The 25,705-nt window shown below is 40.4% G+C and overlaps 1 protein-coding gene across 1 annotated transcript in view; it reads right to left on the bottom strand.

Moving 5' to 3' along the window:
• PALLD (palladin, cytoskeletal associated protein) overlaps positions 1 to 3,939 on the bottom strand; it is a gene marked incomplete at its 5' end in the record, with an annotated part of 386,255 nt that extends 382,316 nt beyond the window's left edge. Inside the window, one exon of the mRNA XM_081091742.1 lies at positions 3,050 to 3,939. Within this exon, the coding sequence (XP_080947868.1) occupies positions 3,050 to 3,939 (890 nt within the window). The remainder of the gene's footprint in view (positions 1 to 3,049) is intronic.
• Between the last annotated feature and the right edge of the window lie 21,766 nt (positions 3,940 to 25,705).

The following is a 25,705-nucleotide window of genomic DNA, read 5'->3' on the forward strand; positions in this document are numbered from 1 at the left end:
AGATGACTGGCCTGGCTTTGATCCTACTGTTCCCATTAATCTTTCCTTTAGCTGGGGCTAGTTCATCTACATCTGTGAGTTTCACTATGTCCCAGACCAAATGCTTTGTATTTAGGCAAAATTTAAGAAACTCCAGACCAGCAGCATAGTAGGCCAGCCTTGTCAGTCTAGCAATTTATTTCCCTATTCTGGACCCAGCACAAGTTTGGTCACTAAAGTCCTGCCTCATTTAGTCATGTCTAAGTCTCTACTTCCTGCCCTGTCCTTTTGAATCAGTAAGTAATCTTGCCCTTTACTTATCTAAATGCTTAAAGGGCAGAATTTTCTCCCTGTGCTCCAGTCCCCTCCCTGTATCTGCAACCTGATACCTGCTTCCATATTTTCCTGTGGTGCATTACTTTTAAGTAAGTCTGGATTTTACCAATGACAACTGCACCACACCTCACTCACCTCCCATACAGCTGCCAACTTCTCAACATTGAATGAATAGCCAGGGTCTGTTGGGCCTCTGCTTATAGAGGCCTTTCCCCACAAGTTCTGTCACCTGCTTCTGGGACCTTCGGAGGTGGCCTACTAATCAATAGGTCCACCTAATCTCTACTTTCGAGTCCCCTGGACTAGTCAGTATGAGTCAGGTTCTAAAATGCCCCAGTGCAGCAACTCTTTCTTAAAGGTCTTCCTTACACAAAATTTCCTTCAAAGATGATTTTCTCATTAGATTGCCATGTCTCATGCAGAAAAGGAACTCAGTGAATGTTCTTAGGCATTTGGTGCACTTACAAATCCATGGCATGACCAGTATCTTTAGAACAGAAATTAAGAGAATCCAATGCACATTTACTTTGCCCCTCAAAAACCAACCAACCAACCACTGAATAAACGAAAACCATCCACCCCCCCCCACAACACCCCCAAACTCAGAAGGATATAAAAATGATCAGCTAACTATGGTCATTTAAACAATGGAGCATTCTCATCAAAACTTAATCACTCAAGAATTGCACAACTTGTAATGACTAATGAACATTGGTCCTGGGCTTTGGTGGACAGAGAGATGAACAGAGAAAACTAGTTAATAATTCTGTAGCTACTAATTAAATTAATGCCTTCCTGTTTCCATAAAGAAAAAAGAGGTAGACGCATGAATTTGATGGCCTCTCAAATTACCAAATGGTTCCGTGAACTTTGGTACAGTTGAATTAATCCTTTAATGTTAAACGGGTTGATTTTTGTCATTTTTGAAAGAGAGTGGTATACTTACTTGCCATGGTAATACATTTGGAAGGGGCCTATTTTGGAGGTAAATGTAAATGGAGTCATGTAGTTTGAAAACCTGTGGAACTGTTTGACATGTGACTATATTTCTAATGAAGAATGATTTGTTCCCAAGATTAGTGGGTTTTAAAAAATTTTAAATAGAATCCAAAAGAAATACTCAATTTTATTTCTGTTTTAGACAAAACTATAAGACATATTTTAATGGAAAAGATAAGTATTAAAATGACAGAATTTAGGATGACATATTTAATTGAATGAACCCATTAAGAAGTTTATTACTGCCCCCTGCTGTCAGTTTCTAAAAGAAATATAGTCAAATTACTGTAAAAATTGACTTAGGGTGAATTAGTTGAACAAACTGGTTGGGAAAAAAATTCCCTGCCTCTAATTATACCACTTTTTAGCCAGTTATGCTAATGCTTACACCATTTTTGTGAGCAATGATTTGTCAAAACAAACAAACAACTCTAGCAAAGTATCTATTGGTGGATATGGGATGAGGAATAAAGTCTGTGTTTTGTGAAATACTATATCAATGCATTTTAGACAATGATGTCCTTTATAATTTCTCCAAATTTCATAATTTTGAATTTACTTTTTAATATTTATGTAATTTCGGTAAAACACTTCTCATTAATAAAAGCAAAACTTTGAAAATAAATGGCTTATTTTTTTACACTATAATCCTAGCTTGAAATGTTCCTTTTATTTTGGCACATGAACTTAAGAAATGAGAAATAATAAAAAGAATAGGTGATGCCAACCTAGAGCCACTAGTGCAAGGCCTTGTTTTACTCTTTCACATATTATTGTATTTAGGCATCATGAAATAGAATTTGGTAGGTATTACTAGGATTTCCATTTCACAGATGAAGAAACCGGGTCCCAGAGTATAACTTGCCTACTTGGTCAAAAGGTGGAGCCATGACTGGAAACCCTGGAGTCTGACTCCAGGATCCCTCCTCTTAACCTTTTGCACAAAAGGTATAAACTCTGCAATGAAGGAGGAAGATTTTACAGAAATTATAATGGACATGGCGATGTGTTTATTGATGCCAACTAACTGCACGCTCATGTAACTGTTACTCTTTTCTGGGCCCCAGGCTCTAGTGTGTGTAGCCTGTGCACGAATAACAGAGCTGAAGCGCTCCCACTTTGGTTTAATTTGTTAGGAACGTTCTGCCCTCTTTGCTTGCACAAAGGCGTTTGGGAGTGATTATCTTAAGTGAAAATGTGCCTATTGAGCCCAGGCTTACACCAGATTATACACTCAGTGGCTATTCTTGTGGTTGGCCTCGGTACACCTGTGCCTTTCGTCTGTGTATCCCCAGACAACTTGGAGCTTTAGCCACACTGTCGGCCATCTTCAGCAACTCATTCAAATCCGGCCCACACTTTTCACAGTACGTTGAGTAACTCAGTTGCACATTTTAAGTTTCCCTGGCTGTTATGAATTCCAGACTCCAATATAACGAACTGTTTGTACGCTCTATGCCTGTCCGGTCCTTTGCCTTCCCAGGGTATTAGGTGGTTCATGACAACAAATACTCGTATATCCCACCCACCAGGGACAGGGAGGTCAACGGTATTTGCCATTCTGGGATGGCTTTCGCCCTGCAGGTACCTGAAAACAACACCTCAGGCTCCAGAGGGCTAACCAGACAGGAACCCTCTTCTCCTCCCACATTAAAGCAAAATCAAAACTCAACACCACTCATTTGACCATTCAACATTAAAACATTCTTACGATTCAACATTAAAACATTCTTACCTGACTCGAGGAGCTGGGTTTCCAGTGACTCGACACTCCAAATAAACTCTGCTTCCTTCTGCCACTTCTTGGCTCCGCAGCTTCTGGATGAAGCGAGGGGCCGAGGAGAAGTGGGGTGCGCTCTGGGGCTGGGGCTGAGGGATGCTACCGCCCGGCACCGCCTCGTCCCGGTCTGCCGGGTAGCAGGGCCTGGCTTCCGGCAACTTGACCTCCGCTTCCATTTCTTGCTGGTCCTCGGTGGGGCTCTGGCTGGCAGAGGCACTCCTCGGGGCTGAGGGCTGATTTTTGGGAGAGAGGTACCCACTGTCTGGTGACGAGGACTCCCCGTTTGGGCTCCTGTTTCTCGGCTTGGCCGCTTCTCTAAATATGGATGTCAGCTCCTCGATGAAATTAGCCGCCTTGTCACACAGCTGGCTCTGGGGGCCAGGCTCACGCTGATAAGCCGGTGTGGGCTTTCCACCTGCGCCCGGAGTGTGGGCGCCGCGCTTTTCAGCCTTTCGGAGGCTCCGGATGTAGCTGGGTCTGGCGAGCAGGGGTGAGAGGGCAGGCTTCCTCTTGGAGCCCTGGGAGGAGAGCCCCTCAGTCTGCTCTGGCCTGCTATCCGGAGGTCTTTCCGAGGAGGTGGGCTCCCCGGATTTGGTCTCCTGGAGGGAAGGGTGTTCACAGAGGCCTGCAGGGGAGGTGCTGAAAATCTGCGAGATCTCCTTCTCCGAGTCACAATCTTCTGTCTCGGAGGTGGCTATCGCTCTCCGGGCCAGGTCAAGGCTCTTGTTGATCTCTTCCTGGCTGAGAAAAGCGGAGAGCTCAGGGAAGAAGTCAGCACTCTTGCTTTCTTCCTGCATGTCTGATAGGGAATCATAGAAGGAGTCATGGGAGGAAGTCTCTGACATATTTGAATAGTCTTCATACACCCTGTCTGCTTTCCACAGGAAGGCCAGAGACACTGGAAATCAGGTCACTTCTGTTCTGGAAGACAACGCACACAGAATTGCTGTGAGCAGTAATGTTTTGTGTGTGTTAGCCTAATACTACTAATTTACAAATTGGGAGAAACATTAAGGTAAACAAATATGGGGGGGGGTCCCCAAAAATGTATACCTACACTTTGAATAATTATAAAGGCAGAGTTTATTAAAATGTATTTCCTTTTAAAAATTGAGCTCTCAGCTGTTAAAGTGTGCATACATTTCTTGGGAGGACACCCTGTATACAGTTGACCCTTTAACAATATGGGGTTGAACTGAGTGGGTTTTTTTTTTCTTTTCTATTTAAATACGGCCTGCCCTACCTATTCTCAGTTTGGCATTTGCAGATTGAACAAACCTGTGATGGAAAACAGCTTTTTCTCATTCCCAACTGTAGCTGATTCCCAACTATAGATTCCCAAAAGCAGATTCGCAGCCGCAGACTGGAAAAGACTGTTTTCTATCCATGGTTGGTAGAGTCCCCTGATGCAAAGGTCCAACTGGAGTTGAGTTTTGGGGAAGTCAAAAGTTATTTATGAATTTTCAACTCCAAAAGAGGAGAGGTGTTGGCTCCCATAACCCCCATGTTGTTCAAGAGTCAACTGTAGTGTTTGAAAAACAATTTTCATCTGTTCTATTAACTAAGAAACATTAAGTGTACTTGTATTTACCATCTTAATTTAATATTTGCCCTGCAAGTGAATATTGAGTATGTTACTAACCAGCACTGAATAATTCAAGAAGATGGTATTTGCAGTAGGCACTATAAGTGACTATGAGTGTAGTAGGGCATTCTCAGAGCATCCTTCCCTCCCCATCCCTCTGTAGGCCTTATGAAAACTCTAATTATGTTAATGTTAGGAGGTTAGTAACTTACTGATATTTTTAGTAAACTTGACCCTGTTTATAAAATAACCACAAGTACATTTTGATTCCAATCTTCATTTATTTTAAGCTTTCAATGAAATATTTGAAACCTTATTGTTTCATCCTTTTCTTTGTTCAGCCATGTGCTTTCATATTCACTAATTCAACAGTTAATTTAACACATAGTTAATAATCACTTATAAAGTTTCAGGCGCTAGAGGTGTAGTCATGCTCTAACTGGGATCGGCAAACTGTAAAAGCCAGATAGTGAATACTTTTGACTGTACCGTCTCTATTGTAACTCCTTAAATTTGACATTGGAATATCAAAACAGCTGTAGAAATACATAAGTAAATAAGCATGACTGTGTGGCAATAAAACTTTATTTATGGACACTGATATTTGAATTTTATATTTTACATGCCAAACACATTATTTTTCTTTTGAATTTGATTTTTTTACAACAGTTTAAAAATGTAAAAATATTCTTAGTTTGCAGGCCATGCAAATACAGATGGTAGGATGGCTTTGGTATAGCAGCTGAAGTTTGCCGACCCTTGATCCAGATGGCTAACACAATCCTTATATTTAAAGAAGTAAAAGTCATGTGGTATGGTAAAGATGGGGGATTGGAGAATACATTAAACAAATAATATATAAATAACCTAGAATTTGGTTAGGGTGTCAAAGGAAAAGGAAAAGAGCTTGGTTGCTATGCGAGCCTATCTTACCGTCAAAGACATGTGAGAGAACTATGTGCCCTGAATAGGAATGTTACCAGCATTAAATAAAAGGTGTTTCAACACCTCCCAAATAATTGGGCATCAATTTAACTTCCACTGCATTTTGAACTAAATATTGTGAGGGAGTGACTCTCTCATTACTCTAAGTGTACTGCCCTTTTTCTACATATTGTTCATAGAATGATAGAGGGAAGACCTAGAAAACTTGGCCTGGATGGTGTGGCTCAGTTGGTTGGGAATCATCCCATGCACTAAGAAGTTGCTAGTTGGATTCCAGGTCAGGGCACATGCCTGGATTGTGGGGCGATCCACTGTAGAGGGCATGCCCAGAGGGATCCGATTGATGTTGCATCGATGTTGCTCTCTTATCCCTTCCTCTCTCTAAAAATAAATAAACTAGTCTTTAAAAAAAAAAAAACAAACCTCTAGAAAACTTCCTAAGTAATTTTGCCTCACAGTTGAGTCTGAAAATCAATAAAAGGAGGCTTGCTGGGTGTGGTGAAACTCAACTGGGTAAGTTGGGTGGGAGTGAACTTGGTGAGACATTCGTTCTCGGAAGTTAAGTATGCCTCGTGAGGCTAGAATAGAACTGCTTGTTTAGAAGCCATTTCCCATCTAGGGATTCTGCCTAGAGCAGTGGTTCTCAGCCTTGGCTGCACATTAGAATCCCCTGGGAATCTTTTTAAAATCCTGATTTCTGGGCCTCATCCTCCAGAAATTGTTTCTTTGTTACTAATGTTGTGGCCCCACCCCATAACAACGAAACAGAATTTCCGGAGGATGAGGCCCAGAAATCAGGATTTTAAAAAGATTCCCAGGTGATTCTAATGTGCAGCCAAGGTTGAGAACCACTGGCCTAGAGTAATGAGATTATCTTTTATTAAGTGTAATGTTATTTTCTCTCACATGACCCAAGAGAGTCAGCTTGCATTTTATTGGCCCCTGAAAGTCCCTAATCTCAAAAAGCATTACATAGAAGGTCCCAGAAATGCACCTCGAGGACCTGCTGCCACATAAGGATGATTCATGGAATACACTAATTCAGCAGAAGGTTTGTAACCAGAGATCCTGAAGCTCATTAGGAACCCACCATATCTCTTTTAGTTGAATGTTACACTTGCGTCTTAGATGTCCACTTAGAAAGATGACTCACTTGGTTGAGCCTGAATTATGAGATTCTCTACATTCTAGTCCTACTCTACCCACTGAACCGTATTTCCCACTGTTGTCCAAGTAAATCTTATAAATTCATTAGAGTGGTCTCATCATTGCCCGCCTCTTTATCAACCCAAACATTACTCTGATTCCTTTGATCAGTCTGTGTTCCCCGATGGAACCGTTCCGATTCCTCAATAATTCGTTAAATATAGCCTATATATGGAGAATAGCTATATTCAATGTACTTTGAATATTTGAGTATGTTTTGTTTTCATTCATTTTTTTCCTACCGAACTCAGTACTGACAGAGATTGGGGAACATTTTAGTACTGAACTCAAGGGGTTCACCACTTGGGGTGCTCTATTAAAAATCAAGACATGGTTGTCACAAGGTAGTTTAATTTTCTTGCAGCAAGTAAAGGAATTCATAGCCACACCTCTGCCTCCCAGAAGGAGGCTTAGCCATTGTTGGTATTCACTATTTGGTCAATTACATGTTGATTTCTTCTTTTTGAAGTTGGTTACAGTTATCAGGTTGTGTTCCTTTCAGCTTATCTGGTTTACAGCTGGTCTGCAAAATGCCCTGTTACCTTTTCACTTTTAGCAAAAATAGCCTTTAGTAAGAATGGCCCAAACCTTGAGACCCTTGTCCTATCTAACGATTTTGTGTCAGCCGCACCTGGAGCTAAGCTGAAAGTCCAGGTAAATATTGAGAACAAAACCTTTGATTCTGAAGTGATTAACTTTTGAAACAGACTCTGGAATAGATAGACCACATAGAAGAGAATTCCCCATTCAAGATATGTTTGTGGAGTATCTAGGAGGACATGCCAAGCAGTGTGCTAGGCACTCAGATAAAATTTGGAAAAGACAAGGTTTCTGCCCTCATTGAACTTAATAGTCTATAAAGGACGCAAATAAGTAATAAACATGCATGTTTTAGTAGTGTGTCAAGTGCTGTGGCGAGAGAACAAAGTGCTATGTTAGCATCTAGAAGGGACAACGGGGCACAGAGCACACCCCTGGCAGAGCACAACCGCATTTTTATCCTCCTGTTCCACCGTGGACAGATATCACAAGCACCGGTAGATCTGGCACCTCCTGTCTGAAGTCTCCAATTGCAACTTTTTTCTTCCGAGGCTTTTTCTTCCCATCCGCCACATCGCTGTTGCTGGGTGCTGCCAGAAGAGTAGAGGCCAGCCTCCAACAGCCGCCTCCCCTGCCGCAGCTCTGCAACCCTCAGCTCCTCCGGAAGGGGGCCAAGATGGTATTAAGAGTGGAGCCGTTTTCCCTTTTTGCTTCTGCCTGTGCAATATGGTACAGTAATGTCTCCATGGAAAATGGCCTTGCTAGAAGGCGGGGCTTCACGTCCTTGTGCATCTGGAAGTGCATGCTTATCCACCGGGCGGTGGCAGCGTGCGCAGGCTCAGAGGCGCTGCGGCTGCAGCACGCCTGGGACACAGAGGATCCTGGGAAGCAATCGATGAAGCGGTGGCTCAGCCGCAGAGTCCTGTGCACCCTGATGCCCTCTTCGCACGGCCTGTCTGGGGAGACCATGACTTTGCTTTCCAGCACCTGCAGCTTTGGGGTCCCCTTGGCTTGCGGCAGGGTGTGGACCACGTCCTGGAGCTTTTTCTCTTCCTCGGCAGGAATGCAGTGCCCAGTGCGGGCAGCACCAGTGTGTAAGTAGTAAACCCAGGGAAAGTGGTTTTGGGTTTGAGTCCGGCATGAGGTACAAAAGACCATGTCGATACAGGAGGTCCCAAAAATGTATACACACTTTGAATGATTATAAAGTCAGTGTTATTAACATACAGTTCATTTTCAAAATTTAAAAGCATTTACAGAAATTTTTGTTTTGTTTGTTTTGGTCAAGGCACTGCTGATAAACCGAAGCAATGGAATCACAAACATCAAGAATAATTTTGTTCATTTTTTTGTGTGGCATTCGTTGACTGTCGCCGGTTTTGTACCATAAACTTTATCTTTTATGTGTCCCCATAATAAATAGTCTGGTGGCACTTTGGGATAAATTTTTTTTGTTCAAAGCTTAGTCAGGCTTTACCCATTATTTCAAATTAGTTAAACCTGAAAAGGATTGAAAATTAAGTGAGTTATCAGCTGTTAAAGTGTGTATATATTTTTGTCATTCCAGACGCAGCACGGACGTGACCCTGTGTCATCAGGGATGACCTTGGAAATAGTTCTGGTTTTCCCCCCAGTGCAGTGGTCGGCAAACTCATTAGTCAACAGAGCCAAATACCAACAGTACAACGATTGAAATTTCTTTCGAGAGCCGAATTTTTTAAACTTAAACTGTATAGGTAGGTATATTGTTATTAACTTAATTAGGGTGCTCCTAAGGCTTAGAAAGAGCCACACTCAAGGGGCCAAAGAGCCGCATGTGGCTTGCGAGCCGCAGTTTGCCTACCACTGCCCTAGTGTGATGTGTGTTGATGTCCACCATGCCTCACAGTACACTGTCATGTGGCAGGCCTTCTTGTCCAGGAACCGCCAGTTTTACTTAATTTCAGCTGGTGTGGGCTGCTTAACGAGGCACATGCTCGTGGTGTTTCTTGCTGTTCCATGAAAAGTTCTTAAAGAAACAGGCCTTCCCTTATATATATACACACACATGTGGAAGTTGCTGAGGACACCTTTGTCCTCGAAGAGGCATCCTTCTCAGAGAGGCATGTGCTTCAACAAAGGGTATCTGGAATGAACAACAGCCACAGGACTAGATGAAGAGCCAGGTGCCTCCTCCTGTGACTGAGGCGCCTTTGTTTTAGTTGGCTGAATTCGATAACTGACCATTTGGCTTGCTTTTTTTGTTGTTGTTCTTCCGATGCTTTAAATTCTTGCCCTGATGTTTTAAAGTCACCAATAAAGAGTGAGTGCTCCAAACCCTAGGCACCCACCCCCAAATCATTCCCCGCCTTGCCCCAGCCCTCTATTTAAGAACTGGCTTTGTGCCCCTCTAAGTCATAAACTCTTTTTTCTTCTAAGTTTCTTAATAGTTTATCACAGAAGGGTGTCTTGCAGTCGTAATAAGAACTACAGGGGTCCTAGCCCATTTGGTTCAGTGGATAGAGACTTGGCCCACAGACTGAAGGGTCCTGGGTTTGATTCCCGGTCAAGGGTCAAGGGCATGTAGTTGGGTTGCAGACTCGATCCCCTGGTTGGGGTGCATGCAGGAGGTAATCAATTGTGTCTTTTTCACATTGATGTTTCTCTCTCTGTCTCTTCCCCTCCCTTCAACTCTCTCTAAAAATCAATGGAAAATTATCCTCAGATGAGGATTAAAAAATATATAAATAAATGTCTTTGACCCCCCCTCCTTCCTCCCCCCCCCAGGCTAGGGCCAGGTATAATGTGCTTGGAAAGAACAAATGTCTGTGGGAAGCTTATGGGGCCCAGGTGAGTGCCCCAGGCATTTCTAGCCAATTACTACTGGTTGACTGAGATCCTGGGAAAAACAGTAATGCCTTAAAGCTACAACACTAAGACTTTATGACAGCTTTCCTCATCACTAGGCCATAGAAAATTTTCAGCTCCATTTTAGTCCTATGGGACCACTTCGGGGTCTGTCATGGACCAAAATGCCCTTATGCAGGGCCTGAATGTACAGTCTTGCATCCCCGAGAAAGTATGGCAGACTCAGATAACTCAGAGAGGTTCCGTTAAACAGCAATCACCTGGAGATGGGGAAAATAGCCAGAGATGAGGTTAGAAAGCAGGAGTGGGTCAGAGAGGGCCTGAAGCCAGGCGAAGAGCTTGAATTTTATCCAATGCACAGTTAGGAGACAAAAGAAGACTGTGAAAAACATCCTAGAGTTGCAATTAAGAAACAATATTGATTGGAGCCTGAGCAGGAGACAGAGTCAGGGGAAGAGGAGGGCGTCTGTAGTAGTTAGGGGTTGTGTGTGTTTCTCACTGTTTTATTTTTGATTGCCCACCATCTGAACCTTGTTAGTTTTGGATAATTCCTCATATTATGAGCCTCAGTGAGAAACTGAGTTTCTGTATCGGAACGGGATGTAAAATCTCCAAATATTTGCTTCCCCGGCACCTTGGAACCTGGGCATAAGTCTTGGCACATGGCCTGGACTTGGCCATTAACTGCATCCATCTCTTGGACTTGGAAGCAGGATCCCTGGTGAGACCTTTCTGACAGCTGGACACACATGGTGACAGCAGAGGCAGCACCATGGAGTGTTCAGGGCAGCAGTGGCAGCTGTGCAGGGGGGTATCCGGGGTTGGAGATGGAAGCTGTGGTGTGAACTCTTCAGCTTTGGCAGCAGGGATAGCCACACAGGAGCCCTTTTGTGGCACAGTTCTGCGGTCTTGCCTCCTGCATAGATTCCTGGCTTCATTCTGTGAGTTGCCACAACTCCTATTAATAAATCTCTTTGCACTCAAGTTGGCCAAAGAATATTTCTGTTGTTCGCAACTAAGGAACACAATTGATAGTAGATAGAAAAGATGATGGAAGTGTGAACAGGTGACACTGAGGCAGAAAACGGAGGACTCAACCAATTCATAGACAGTAGAAAGGACAGAAGTTGACGATTGATTGAATGGAGAGATGATGCAGAGGCAGGATTATAGATTTCTTACTCAGACAATGGGGTGGATGGTGCCAATAACTCACTTAAGGCAAGGGGGGAGCAAGTTTTGAAGAAAAAAAAGCAGCTTAATTTTGACTTGCACTTTTCACATCTGAGGGAACTCTGGAACTCTGGTGCTGATACTGGAAGGCAATTTGAGATAGGGGTCCAGAGCCCTGAGAAGGGAAAAATGAGCTGGTTTGGGAATTATTAGCCCACTAGAGGCCCGGTGCATGACATTTGTGTGCGGGGGGAGGGCGAGTCCTCCCCCCTGTGCCCTCTCACAGTCTAGGACCCCTTGGGGGATGTCTAATTGCTGACTTAGGCCTGCTCCCCCCAGTGGGGCGGGACTGGGCTAAACGGGCCAGACCCACCCTGGAGCCAACCTCCTGTGGTCCCTCTCTGGCCAGCCGGCTGCACCTGGAGTGGCACCATGGCTTGAAGGGTGAGCGGGGTTCCTCTGGCAGCTGGGGTCCCTCAGCCTGGCCTGCGGGGATCTGGTTGAAACCAGCTCTCCGTCATCCCCAGAGGGGTCCTGGAGTGCGTGAGGGCACTCTGCAAAGTTGCTGTTGTACAGGGTGTGGAACGCAAACGCAAGTGTTCAGTAAACCAGATTCGGGACCGACAGTGTCCTAGCAATAGGTGGAATTGTGCGGCCCTGTGAGGAATCGGGTTCCCACCTCTCTGGTTCCGGGGTGCGTCACCCGAGAACCGCTGCTGCCAAGTCACTGCAGCTTGGCAGCTCCTGTGTTGAGCATCTTCCCCCTGGTGGTCAGTGTGCATCATAGCTACCAGTCGGATGGACACTTAGTATATTAATCTTTTATATATAGAGAGAGATGGCTTCAGGTTGGAAGGGGACAGTTCTTCCATTGTCAAAGAAGAGAAGTAATATAGCATGTTGGAGAGAGAAAAAGAGAGAAGTAATAGAGAGAGAGAGAGAGAGAGAGAGAGAGAGAGAGATTTGTAATTGAAAGAAAGAGAGATCCTATCTTGAGGCTTCTGTGCATTTGGAAATTTATAGGGACAGGAGATAATTTAAAATAGTTGTTATAGAGAGGGAGAAATTTTCCTTAAGGATATATAGGTGAGGGGTTATTTGAAATTAGATGTAATGTATTTGTAGTGTAATTAATCTGTGTGATCAGGCACTTCCCTCCACCAGAGCTCAGCAGTCCCGGTGCAGATATGGAGGTAGATCACCCAGGTATTGGCACACAGGTAAGATGGAAAGGAAATAGACAAGACTGTTGAAAATATTGCAAGACAGGGGTGGGTTCTAAAATCTATGCTGGATTGGAATTCATAGGTAGGATTTTGAATATAAAGAGATGAAGAGACTAAAGACATAGTGAAAACAACAAAAAAGGTATAATGAAAATGATTGATCTGGAAGGATGTATTAAGACAACGAGATGTCTGACTGGATCATTTTAGAGGCAGAACCTTTTGACTTCTGACTGAATTTAGAGTGTGGCTATCTTTGACTCTTTTTGTGGAACAATGTCAGAGTTGAGTAGTTGCTACAGAGACTGTATGATCGACAAAGCCTAAAATATCTATCCAGACTTTTACAGAAAAAAGTTTGCCAAACCCTGCTATGGAACATCAGCGTCTTAATGAATTCATATAACACACAAGCACTAATAATCATGATCATGACAATGATAATGGCTAACAATGAACAGCTAACCATGAGGCAGGCATTGTATCAAGAGCCACTTTGTAGTTTGTAGATTGTTTCATTTCAAATTCTCACAATATGCTCCAGTTTAGAAAGAAGGAAACAGACAGAAAATGTAAGAAAAAGCCATGATTCACACCCAGACAGTGACTCCAGAGCTCATGATCTTAACCACACAGTTTACTACCATTGAATTATCGTTCTAACAACCAAGCACTCTAAGCAATATATCAGACTAATTAAGTTGTGGGCCAGAAATCAGAGTTCTGCTATTAATTATATTTCATGTAAAGTGAACATAATCTGATACGTTTTAAAACTTCATGAAAAACATTACATGAGGAAGCTTAGCAAACTTCTGAATGATGAAGCAATTTCCAGTTCTTTTAAATAGGGAGTGTTTGCCGGAGGCAGATTAAATCACCTGCTTATTAACTTACATTTTGGGTTTAAAGAGGCGCCATCTGATGGGATCCAGTTGTCAGGATTAGATGTAGCTTAAAAACTGCTTGCATAGTGAAAAAAAATAATAGCTCTATGGCATATATGGTTCGGGTTTAATTTACAACCCAGCTATTGCTGCTAGAACATGCATGTCGTCTAGGGAAAATACTCATTCAATGTGTGGACAAGGGAGGTTTACAGGTGGCCCACACTCACTGGAAAATTGTGCGTCAGAGATTTCTGTGTCAGTCAACACCCCCCAAATAAAAAGATCATTATCAAAAGAAATACTACTGCAAACATCATCATTATTTCCCTGAGATTTCATGTTTTATTTCAAACAGTGCTTTGGGCAATTCTAGGCTGGTGTGATAGAGCAGAAATGAAATACATTAAAAAAGAGCTAGTTATTCAGTCTTTAATGAGTAAAGAGGAAGGGCGGTAAATGCCCAAAACATTAAAGTGTTCCATTTTAGCAAGTGGAATTATAAGATTTTGAAATTTTGAGGAGGAATATTTTCCTACATCTTTAAAACTTTTGTGCCCCTTCCCTCTACCCTCTTCTCCTAAGGAATTTGAATTGCCTGGAAACTCATTTCTTAGTCTTCTTCTCCTTTGGGTCTTCATCATCTTCATCATTAATAATTTAGCCCAATTGTCACTTCCCCTAAAACTCTTATAAGCAGCAACTATTTTCTAATTTCTTGAAATTTGTGTAGTTCTAGCTTCTTCACCAGGGGAGAAATGGCTCTTCTTTGGCTCTGCTCATTTTAGAGTCATTCTTTCTTTCTGCCACTTGCCTTTTCTGGAATGATAAGTGGAACATGAACTCGGTTGAACCACTGTTTTATCATTTACGAGGTGCAAGGGAAGCGTCAAGGAGGGCAGAGATGAGCCAGGCATAGTCTGTCTCCTTTAATGATGTTATTATCCAGTAGGAGAGATTAGAGGGATTAGACAAGAGTAAAAATGACAAACACAAGGAGGAACATGATGATTGCTATTAAAATAGTTTAAACAAATAACTGTATATCTGAAATGGTAGGAATGATCATATTTGCAAATTTGGTCATTTCACTCCTTTGGTACTTTTCCCCCAGTAGTCCCCGTGCCTACCCGCCCCCCACCCCCCCAATGGGCTGATGAGAGAAGGTCTAAAGCAGCATATGCAGGTCATCTGTGTGCCTCTGGGCGATCTGCTCTGATGTAGGCTCTCCAGCCTCATACTACATTGTCATTCTGACCCATGTTGCAGTCATGCCTCACTGGTCTACTTGTCAGTCAGTCCTTGAACATGCCGTGTTCTTTCATGTCTGCATGCTTTGTACATGCTGTTTCTTTTGTCCTCCCCTTCTGTTTCTGTGTTTCAAATCCCAGTTCATCCTTGAAAACTTTACTTCTTTACTTAATTTCACTTCTTTTGGGTGCCTTCTACGATTCCCAAGTCAGCATTAATTCGCTCCTTCCTCTGACCATGGCACTTTGCACAGTATTTATTATAAGTCATCTGACTGAATTATAAATATGGGTTTAGAGAGCCCCTTTTCCATTAGATTGTGAACACCTTGAAAGCAGGAGCTGCAGCCGACAGTCTTTGTATGGCTAGTGCTTAGCAAAGTATCTGAATCATGGCAGATGATGGAGAAAAATAGAACTGGTATTTGATATTGAGAGTTATACCTGCTTTAGGTTCTTGGATGGTAACATGGAGGCAGTTGTAGGTGTCCTCATGGTGTTATGAAGGCAAATTATTGCAGGTGAATTTTGACATTTATGCATAATGCCAAGCTCAATCTTTTGTTGTTTTTTTTAATTAAAGTACAGTTGACACACAATATTATATTTGTTTCAGGTGTATAGCATAGTGATTTAACCTTTCTATACCTTACAATGTGATTACCACAAGTCTGGTAACCATCTGGTGCTATATAAAGTTATTATGATATTATTGACTATATTCCCTGCAAACATGAGGTGAAGCAAAAGTTTGGGAGGGCCGGCAAGTACTGTGAGGCAGTTCAGGCTCCCTTCCACCTTGAACTTCCACAGGAAGCTTATCCGCATCTTGGTTTATCCTAAGCAAATATCGCTTCAAATGTAAAATTTCATGGTCACCTATTTTGTTGAAACATTGTGCATATTTTATTAATTCTTAAGGAATTTTATGCCACTTAATTTATAGATTATTTCTAATTGTATATAATCTGAATTTTGTTGGACTCATGTTCTACTATGGAATATGGAACATGTAAGTTTTCAATGACTATTTTATATTCAGTATGTATATCACACATTGTGACATAAAAATTTTATCAAACATTGTCTTGGCATTGTTATCCTAGTAGTTGGGAAAACATTTATTTTTGAGTTCCTGAATATCTAATGTGTCGTATAAAATTCACATACATATGTAAATATACAAATAATAGAAAAGATAGAGAGGCAGATTTAGACATGATGAATAGCATTTGCTTTGAGAGTTGCTGACTGTTGAGGATGATTATAAAAACCAGATCTGTGATATCCAGGGTAATCCTCTCTTTTGCCAGTAAAAACGTACCGTGGGTCATGCCCTCTGTGATCCCTGTGAGGCAGGGCACTGCAGGCTGTTGAAATATCCAATATTTCCCTGACTTGGGAAGAACTTGGGGAAGGCAAGGCACACGCACAAGAAATCGCAGCAGTCTTGTAGAAAGAACTCGATTACAACAATAAAAGCTAGCCTCCCTGAGACTTACTATGCAACAGCTTCTGAATTACGAATTGCCTGGTTTACTATAGTAAATTATTTGATTCTCAGAACAATTGATGGGGTAGACATTATTTTCATTGTTATTATTCCCAGTACCCAAACTATAGCATAAACATGTTCAGTGATCTAGACAAAGTTGAGCTGTCAGGGAATGGTAGAATTAGGGTTGAAACCTATATTTAACCACACAGTTGTTTTTTCAAAACCATTGTTAGATAATGGGGCAAGTTTTGCCATCTGTTTGTGAAATACATTGTAGAGACGTTGAAAATTTTGAAAGAAAAAGTGATGTTACTGAAAGGCTGACAGACACCAGGTATCACACAATATCCCATACCCCATGGGCCAGGGACTTAAGAGAGTCCAGGTAGTACCATTTCAATAGCATTTAAAAATGTATATATGGTTAGGAATAAATACATGAAAAAGGTTGGAAAAACATGCACCAAACAATTAATGCTTATTACTTCTATGATGGGGCTTAAGCAGGGGCAGGGTTGATGGGTGGGACATTTAGGAGAAACTTTTGTTGCTTATTTCCCATTCTTTGGGTGGGGGGGGGAAGCTAAAATTAGGAGTGATTTTAAATTTCATAATTTTATTTGTTTATTTTCATATTTAAACAACTACTAAAATAGTAGTAAAAACTGTTGGTACAATGATTCAATGCTAAGACCATTTAAAAATAAACCCTAAACTATGAAAACCAAAGTTGAAAAGTTTTTAAACTTTTTTTCCTCTTGTTTTAGAATCACAGGCGGTCTCTAGACCAGTGGTTCTCAACCTATGGGTCACGACCCCTTTGGCGGTCGAACGACCCTTTCACAGGGGTTGCCTAAGACCATCCTGCATATCAGATATTTACATTACGATTCATAACAGTAGCAACATTACAGTTATGAAGTAGCAACGAAAATAATTTTATGGTTGGGTCACAACCTGAGGAACTGGATTTGAAGGGCCAGAAGGTTGAGAACCACTGTAAGACCCAGGATGGAGCGACCCTGGCCCATAAACTTAGAGATAACTCTCATGTCCTTGTTAATGCTCTGCTTGACCAGAAGCAGTTTATCTAGTCAGCCAATCCCAAATGCCAAGCCTACTGGGCTTTATACTGACTCCTTGTGCCTTCTCACCCCAAATGAGGTGGCCCAAGCCAACCAGATATTTTCCCAATTTCTTTTTATTGTGCTTTATTTTTTATCCTATAAACGCTTCCTGCCTTTTGCCCTATTTGGCAGTTCTCTGAAAAGATACTGCTTCATGAAGTGTTAAATAGTTTGTATCACCTAAATTGTCTTTATTCCTTCCCTCCTCCCTCCCTTCCTCTTTCCTTTCTTTCTTCCTTCCTCTTTTATTTATGATGATCTTTTTCACTAAGGGCCCCATAGAGCAAACGTCAAACATAAAAGATTTCTAAAATCATATTAGATGCAGAAATGCACATTTTTATAATTTATTTCTTATTAATACATGTGGATTTCTTTTTTCATTAATCTTTAAGTAAATTGTTATTACAGGAAGATATGTCATATTTATTCTACTGTTTTCAATACCCACCAAACCAGTATATTTTATCTCAGTTTTAGGACCATAATATAATAGCTCATTTAATGCTCCATAACAGCCATATATAGAGTATTTTACAGAGAGAGGGTGTTTGCAGTTATTCCTAGGAGCCTCTTCATGTTATTATCTTTGTCCACCATATTGAATCAGTTGCAAATATCTAGATTTTTACTTTTAAGTCATCCATTTCCACTGCAGTTGTCTTCATTCAGGGCTTAATTCCCACCACCTAAATGCAAAACCTATTTACTAAATTTGTTTCTCTGTTCTCTAATATGATTTAACAGTTACAAATTACAATCAGAGTTGTTTTCCTCAATCTTTGTTTTCTTTGCTGGAATTTAACAGGACACAACGTGAACTTTAGATGACCTAAATTCCTGACTGCAACTTAGTTACCTTGATACCCTTTGATATTCTCCACGCACACATTATTAACGAAGTGGAGGCTCTTGCCTTGGAAGTAGATTTCAGCCGGTATATCCTTAAGAAGGTGCCAGATTTATTTTGAAACCTGACTAATGTTTCCTCTCTACATTTTTAAAAAATGAGATAAATCTAAGTGATTATAATTGTCCAGTGTAATCTAGATACTTACTCTGTTGCTATAGGACCTTTTCAACCCTTAGTTTTAGCAAAAAACAAGAGAAGCTCAAATAGAACTGATTATAGAGTCGCCAGGATATAGATCCTAATCCATATCGGACACTAGAAGGCGAGAGGACTAATTTGTTTTCTAGGAATATGTAATCATGCATTTACGGAGCAACGGTTAGGTTGGAAATCTCTTAGGTCTTCTCTACTGTTAGCAATAACTTGTCAAAGAGACTCAGATTTTAAAGATCTGAATAATTGAGGTGGACATTTATGTTCTTTCTTTGAGGAGAAAATATTGAAAGCATATTTATCAGGCGATAAGAATTGAATTTCTGCACATACATGATTAAATAGATTTTGAATAATATTATGTTGTCAGGCACAAGACCACATTATTCATACTAAAAGGCAATTAGTATTTTTAGCAAATCTGAAAAGGTACTATGAACCTGAGATCTTTTTGTATTAACCTCATGTATTGGATTCAAGATAATTTCATGTGTAATGTAAAACAACATGATATAAATTTACACTGTGATGTTTACATTTTACTAGATCCTAGTTTCCTTTAGTAAGCTTTATCTTTCCAGAAAAATATGTAAGCTTTATGCATAGATATAATTTAAAATGTCTGCTATTACTGTCAACTGATTCTTTAAAAAAAAACCCTTGAAAGTGTAATTAACAACTTAAAATGTTACTAAAAGCTAAAGTGTATCATTTAAGCCATCAGTATTTAGCTTAAGTATGGGCGAGGTTCAAATGAACTGCATTCTTATATTCTGTAAACAAAACACATACACAATCTTGACAAATGTTGGTTCCATAATTACATTTAATCCTTTTGGTATTGGTGTCAGCAATTTAGCATGCTTAAGGTTCTAATAGAGAATGCAATTATTTGACAGCAAAGGTAGAAATAAAGCACACAAATAAATCTTATAAATTCTGTTTTTGAAAAGATGACAAAATTCCCATTACTTTCCCTCTCCAAATGAAAGAAAAATCAAGGCAGCTTCTAAGTAGTATTATATCTTTAGGCAAACTGCTATCATATTTTTTTTTTAAATTAACAAATGTTGCTCTACTAGTTAGTATATTAGGGTACATCTTACAGACCTGTTCAATCCTTGGTTACTTTGAAGACTCTGAAAAGGTGATGTAGTTCAGATGAGCATTTCCTCTTTTCTGGGGGAGCAGAGGTTGGCCTTGCCTCTTCATGCAGACTGCTTGGTCCGTGGTCACTGTGAGGCAACTGTGGCCTCAGAATCGCATCTGTCCTCTTACTCCACTCAACTATATTTGGTAACTGAACTCATGTTTCCTCAGACTGCCACCATCAGGAATTCCAGCAGTGAGCTGGGAGGCAACCCCAGGTCTGAGGGATGGGTTCTTAGAAATTGAAGGTGCTTAGGGTAGAAAGAATTTTTTGTGAATCTAATAAACACAGGATTTATGCTTATTCCTCTACACCGGTGGTTCTCAACCTTGGCTGCACATCAGAATCCCCTGGGAATCTTTTTAAAATCCTGATTTCTGGGCCTCACCCTCCAGAAATTCTGTTTCTTTGTTATGGGGTGGGGCCACAACATTAGTAACAAAGAAACAGAATTTCCGGAGGATGAGGCCCAGAAATCAGGATTTTAAAAAGATTCCCAGGGGATTCTCATGTGCAGCCAAGGTTGAGAACCACTGCTCTACACCCTGACTTTGTGTCTGAAATTCATCACCTTTCTTTTTAACATATTCTTAATCCATTGGAAGTACAGTAAGCGGTTCTCAGGAGGAAGTGTGACGCTCATAAGGAATGCTTTTCTTACTATAATCTTCAGCTCAGTGCATTTAACTTTGAGTCATATGGTAGATTCTCCTAAAATAGTAAATCCAGCAACTATTAACAAATTTAACCACTTGTCAAACTGAGTGAAGAGTCTACTGCTTTTTTTAACTTCAAGTTGTTAATTAACAATTATTATATGACTATGATGTGTATTAAAGACATAGTTCATAATAGGATTAAATAGACAAACATACAGGGAATGGATTTTACACACACTGCAGCATTGAGTTCTTAACCCAATGCCTATCCGATCATCATGAGTATACAACAAATATTTGTTGAGGAAATAAATAAATGGTGAGTGAGTATTTTTCAGGACCAGTATGGACCCTCTTATGGTTGCGAAAAATTGTTCACAACCCCTTTATTATTCTGTAGAATCTCATTGTAACATACTTTCACATTTTGAACTTCCAAGTAACAAGTAGCTATGACAAGAACAGGTCAGTTAGCAGAGCCAAATCTAAGGGGCAGAAAATAATCATACACACAAAACCTCCCTGGTAAGTTCACTTGGACATGAAGTGGTGCATCTTCCTTTGTCTAGAGCAGCGGTTCTCAACATGTGGGTCGCGACCCGTTTGGGAGTCGAACGACCCTTTCACAGGGGTCACCTAAGACCATCGGAAAACCCATATATAATTACATATTGTTCTTGTGATTAATCACTATGCTTTAATTATGTTGAATTTGTAACAATGAAAATACATCCTGCATATCAGATATTTACATTACGATTCATAACAGTAGCAAAATTACAGTTATGAAGTAGCAATGAAAATAATTTTATGGTTTGGGGGTCACCACAACATGACGAGCTGTATTAAAGGGTCGCGCCATTAGGAAGGTTGAGAACCACTGGTCTAGATAATACCATTAGAGTTGACTCAGTTTCTAATCTAAAGAGCACAGAAGATGAAAAAGATGAGGCACTGGGAGAAATTTCTGGGACCTGGATCAGGGAAGGGAGCAGAGGCTTCAAATGTATCTAGTGCTGGTTTCCTAAAAAAATGGTAATGATAGGAATATGGAAATATAGTAACATTTACTACATCTTGATATTGATGTGAATGTCTGTTATATTGATATCTGTACCTATGATGGTTAAAAATGTCATAATAAAAAATTAAGGCATCTGTTTCATCCTAAGTCAAAATGAATGTGGAAGAGATTCTAGGAATAAGTAACCTCTCCATGATATTACCTTAGTTATCGAAAGCATTGCTGAGATTAATTAGGCAAGTGGTTAAAAATACCATAGGAACTATGAATATATTAACATTATTATTATTACATTTAAGATAAATGGGTGCTAAGCATATGACTCAACTTTCATCTCAATGTTCTAACAGATTTTATTGTTATATTAATGGAAAATTATGTAAGAGCCATCAGTTTGTTGTTTTTTTCCCCCCTCTTTGGACCAGACTGCATCCAGGCAGTAACTTGTAAATCCCAGGTTCATTTTACAACCTCACCTAAATTGTGTGCTGAGGACACGCACACTCATGTTGCTATTTCTCTCTTACTAAAACATACCCAGGAAGATACATATTCTAGGAATTAGTAACTCACCTTTTCTTGTTTTTGTGTAGTCATTCACAAATGAATGTAAATACGATTCCCCTTTCTCTTTCCAGGGAGTATAGCCCAGTTTCATTATGTTTAGTGCTCCTTTGTTACAGGAGAAAATGGACACCTTTTGAAGAAATGAAAAATTGAAAGCAGCATGTGCCATTGATTTGTATGGATGATTGAAATCATATTATTGGATTATCTGCTGGAGATGGGGGATGGTGCTTCTACAGGAGGATGCTGGTCCAGCTTGGGACAGCATAGGATTATTGGAACCAGGAAGGATAGAGGAGTGGTGGGTTTGATAATTGGCCATAACACTGAGCAGGGTCTGGGCATAGAAGCCTGCTGCTGAGCATTCAGCATCGTGGCCTTGGGAACTGCAGTGAAAGTGGTGGATCCCTCTCCTTTCTAGCAGGCCATGGGGTCAGAACAGGAACCTCACCATGAATCTTAGGATGCTCATGTTGGCCTGACCAGAAGGAGGCCTCTCCCACATTTCTCTGGAAAGCCTGGTTCCTAAATCTTGCTATGATATCAGCAAAGTGATAACGTAAGAAGAAAAAAAAATATATAGCCTGTGGTCCTCAGGAAGACCTTAAAGCTAGATATAATTTTATTTAAAAAGATAAAGAAATGTGACTTTTCTGGTATATGGTGAGTAGTACAGCAAACCATGCTTGTTTTAAAAATATTATAAGAATCTGAAAAACAAAAGTTATTTTCCTTATAACTGTTTCTTGGCCAAGGCTCTTAAATTATTATAACAAGTTTTCAATTGATATTAAAGGTGTGATTAATGCAGTATTATAGTTTGTTATGCACTTTTATACCTATACCCAGACCCCATTTTGTGCATCCAAGATTACAAAGTAAGGTCAGTGACCCTTTCACTGGGTCTCAGTTCATTTTCCAAAGGATTACTTCTTCTTAGGAAATTTTCTGCTCCTTTGAAGAGCTTACGTTTCAGCTGCCCATCCTCCATTCACTCTTTTTCAATTAAGACTTTGGATCTAGTTGGGTTCTTGATTCTCTTCACTCCACGTACTTCCAGTATCCTGGGTGATATCAGAACATATTTGTCTGTTTACTCCACTCACTGGCATATTGGTTCTTTGAGCTGCTTATTTGTAGTGATCCTCATCTCCCTTCTTCTTCTTACAGATGACATAAATAGGCCTGCTCCACCTCTCAGCTCATGTGTCAGTTACCTGTTGTTTTATAAACAATTATTTTAAGAGTTAGTGTCTTAAGACAGTAAGTACTATTTCGCACAGTTTCTGTGTGTCAAGACCCCAGTGGGATCTTAGCTGGGTGATACTGGGTCAGGATATCATGGGATTATAGTCAAGATGTTGCCCACAGCTGCTTTCATCTAAAAGCGTGACTGGGGCTGGAGGATCGACCCTCAAGGTGGCTCACTCATGTGCTTGGAAATGTAGTGCTGTTGGCAGGAGCCTTCAGGACTTCTCCATATCACTGCTTGCGTCTCCTCCCATCATGGCAGCTGGATTTTTCCAGAGTGAGTGAGTGATTCAAAAAGGAGCAAGGCCCAAGCCACAATGTCTTTTGGGACCCAGCCTCGAAGGTCGCATTCCATTTTTCTGCAATGTTCCTTGGTTACTTAGGTCAGCACTATTCAACCTGGGAGGGGATTCCACTGGGGCATGATACTAGTTGGCAAGACCATTGGAGGTGATGTTGGAGGCTGTTTGCCACATGTTTACTCCATTAGCCACTTAGACATGCTCCTATAGCCATGCTTCACTTTCAAAATTGCAAACTCAAACATCTCATTACTCTGTGACCACACTGATTTTTCTTTTTCACTGAGACTTCCCAGCTGTCGATCACTCTATTTTCATATTATCTATTAGTCTGCCTGATAGTGTATTGTATTAAAGACAGTATGTATATTTTTGGTAAGTGGTTTACAAACTTCCTTATAGATTATGAGGATTTTGGTTCAGAAAAATAATAGGTACAAATCATCAATGCTTCTTTGATCAAAGTGGCGTAAAAAGCGGTGCAGACTTGCTCATTTGTCCTTTTGAAAAACATTTTCTCCTTCTGGTGACCCAGGCAGCCCTGAAAATACTCTGAATCTCAAGGAGCTGACCCCCCTTTCTGAACATTTTTGCTTTTCCCTCTGTACCTGGCATGGTCGACTAGCAAACAGGGATCATGGGGCAATAAATAAAATAGTAACTGAAAAATCTGATCAAGAAAAACATATATACATAACACATAGACACAGACAACAGTGTGGTGAAAGCCAGAGGGAAAGGGGGTGAGGAAGAGGTAGAAGTAGGAAAAGGGGGAGAAGGGGATAGAGAAAGACTTCGCTTGTGGGGGTGAAGGGTACGTGATGCACTATGCAGATTATATTTTATTGAGTTCTACACTTGAAACCTGTGTAGTTTTGCAAACCAATGTCACTCCAATAAATTCAATAAAAAAAAAAAGAAGAAAGGCCCTGCTGGCATGGCTCAGTGGTTGAGCTTCGACCTATGAACCAGCAGGTCATGGTTCAATTCCCAGCCAGGGCAGAGACCCAGGTTGTGGTCTCGATCCCCAGTATGGGGTGTGTAGGAGGCAGTCAATCAATGATTCTCTCTCATCATTGATGTTTCTATCTCTCTTTCCCTCTCCCTTCCTCTCTGAAATTAATAAACATATATTTTAAAAGATGGTACATTCTTCATAGAAAGAAAAAAAGAAAGACAAAACTAAAAATGGAGGCACAAAATACTTGCAGAATTGTCCTAATGGGCCACTTACTGGCCCATCTGGGAATAAGTGTCCTTCAAATCATGGCCAGTCTTCCTACTTTTTCTTCTTACATTATTTCTGGCTTGGAGACATGTCACAGAAACAGGTATGTGTCAAAAGCTTGTTTGATTAAGCTGGTGGTATCCAATTGTATATAATAGTAAACTTCAGATTTGTCCCTCATGAGCTATATTTTATGAACTGTGGTCATCTGCTGCATATGTGTAGCCCAAGCTAGTGGGTGGCCTCTGGATTATATGCTTCTGCTGCTTGAGAAATGTGCTAATTTGTGTAAAAATGATTTTACCACATAGTAATAAAAGTAGAGTTGAAGTTGTCTGAGACTAGATTCCATATCTATCATCTATCTATCTATCTATCTATCTATCTATCTATCTATCTATGTATATGAGCACAGTTAGGTATTATGACCCTTAATCAGAAATCATCTCATTTTCAATTTGGCCTGTAGGGCTCAATTGTAGAGAAGTTTTATTCCACTGAGCTTAAAAGCCAGTAACATTAATTTCAAAAGCAAGTTTTATTGAATTTAAGCAAAATAAGTTTAACCTTTCTTTACAAAGACAGAATCACATGGATATCAAATTGAATAAAGAGAGGAAAGTATCAATTGCTGTTTTGAATAGTGATATGAAATCTGGAAAAATTATTAGTAAATAGAAGAATATATTAAAAGAAGAATACATCATGAACAATTGAGTTGCATCCAAGTGATAAAGGTTGGCTTAATTAATATCAAAGTTCTAATACTTAATTTGCCATATTAATAAGTCAAAGGAGAAAAAGCTATATGGCTTTCTCCATGGATTATAAATGAGTCTTTGGAAAAAATCTAATATCTACTCTCCATTTTCCATCTTAGTGGGACGGGAAGAGAATGGTTCCACTTTACCATGATATTAAGATATATTAAAGTATATGTGTTTGTGTGTGCATGCATATACACACACACCTTTATTCACACAATTATTACTAGAGGAGAAGTAGCTCTTTTTTTAAAAAAAAATATATTTTATTGATTTTTTACAGAGAGGAAGGGAGAGGGATAGAGAGAAACATCGA

The sequence above is a fragment of the Myotis nattereri genome, assembly GCF_964212035.1.
Source record: "Myotis nattereri genome assembly, chromosome: 5".
In the NCBI taxonomy this organism is placed as follows: Eukaryota; Metazoa; Chordata; class Mammalia; order Chiroptera; family Vespertilionidae; genus Myotis; species Myotis nattereri.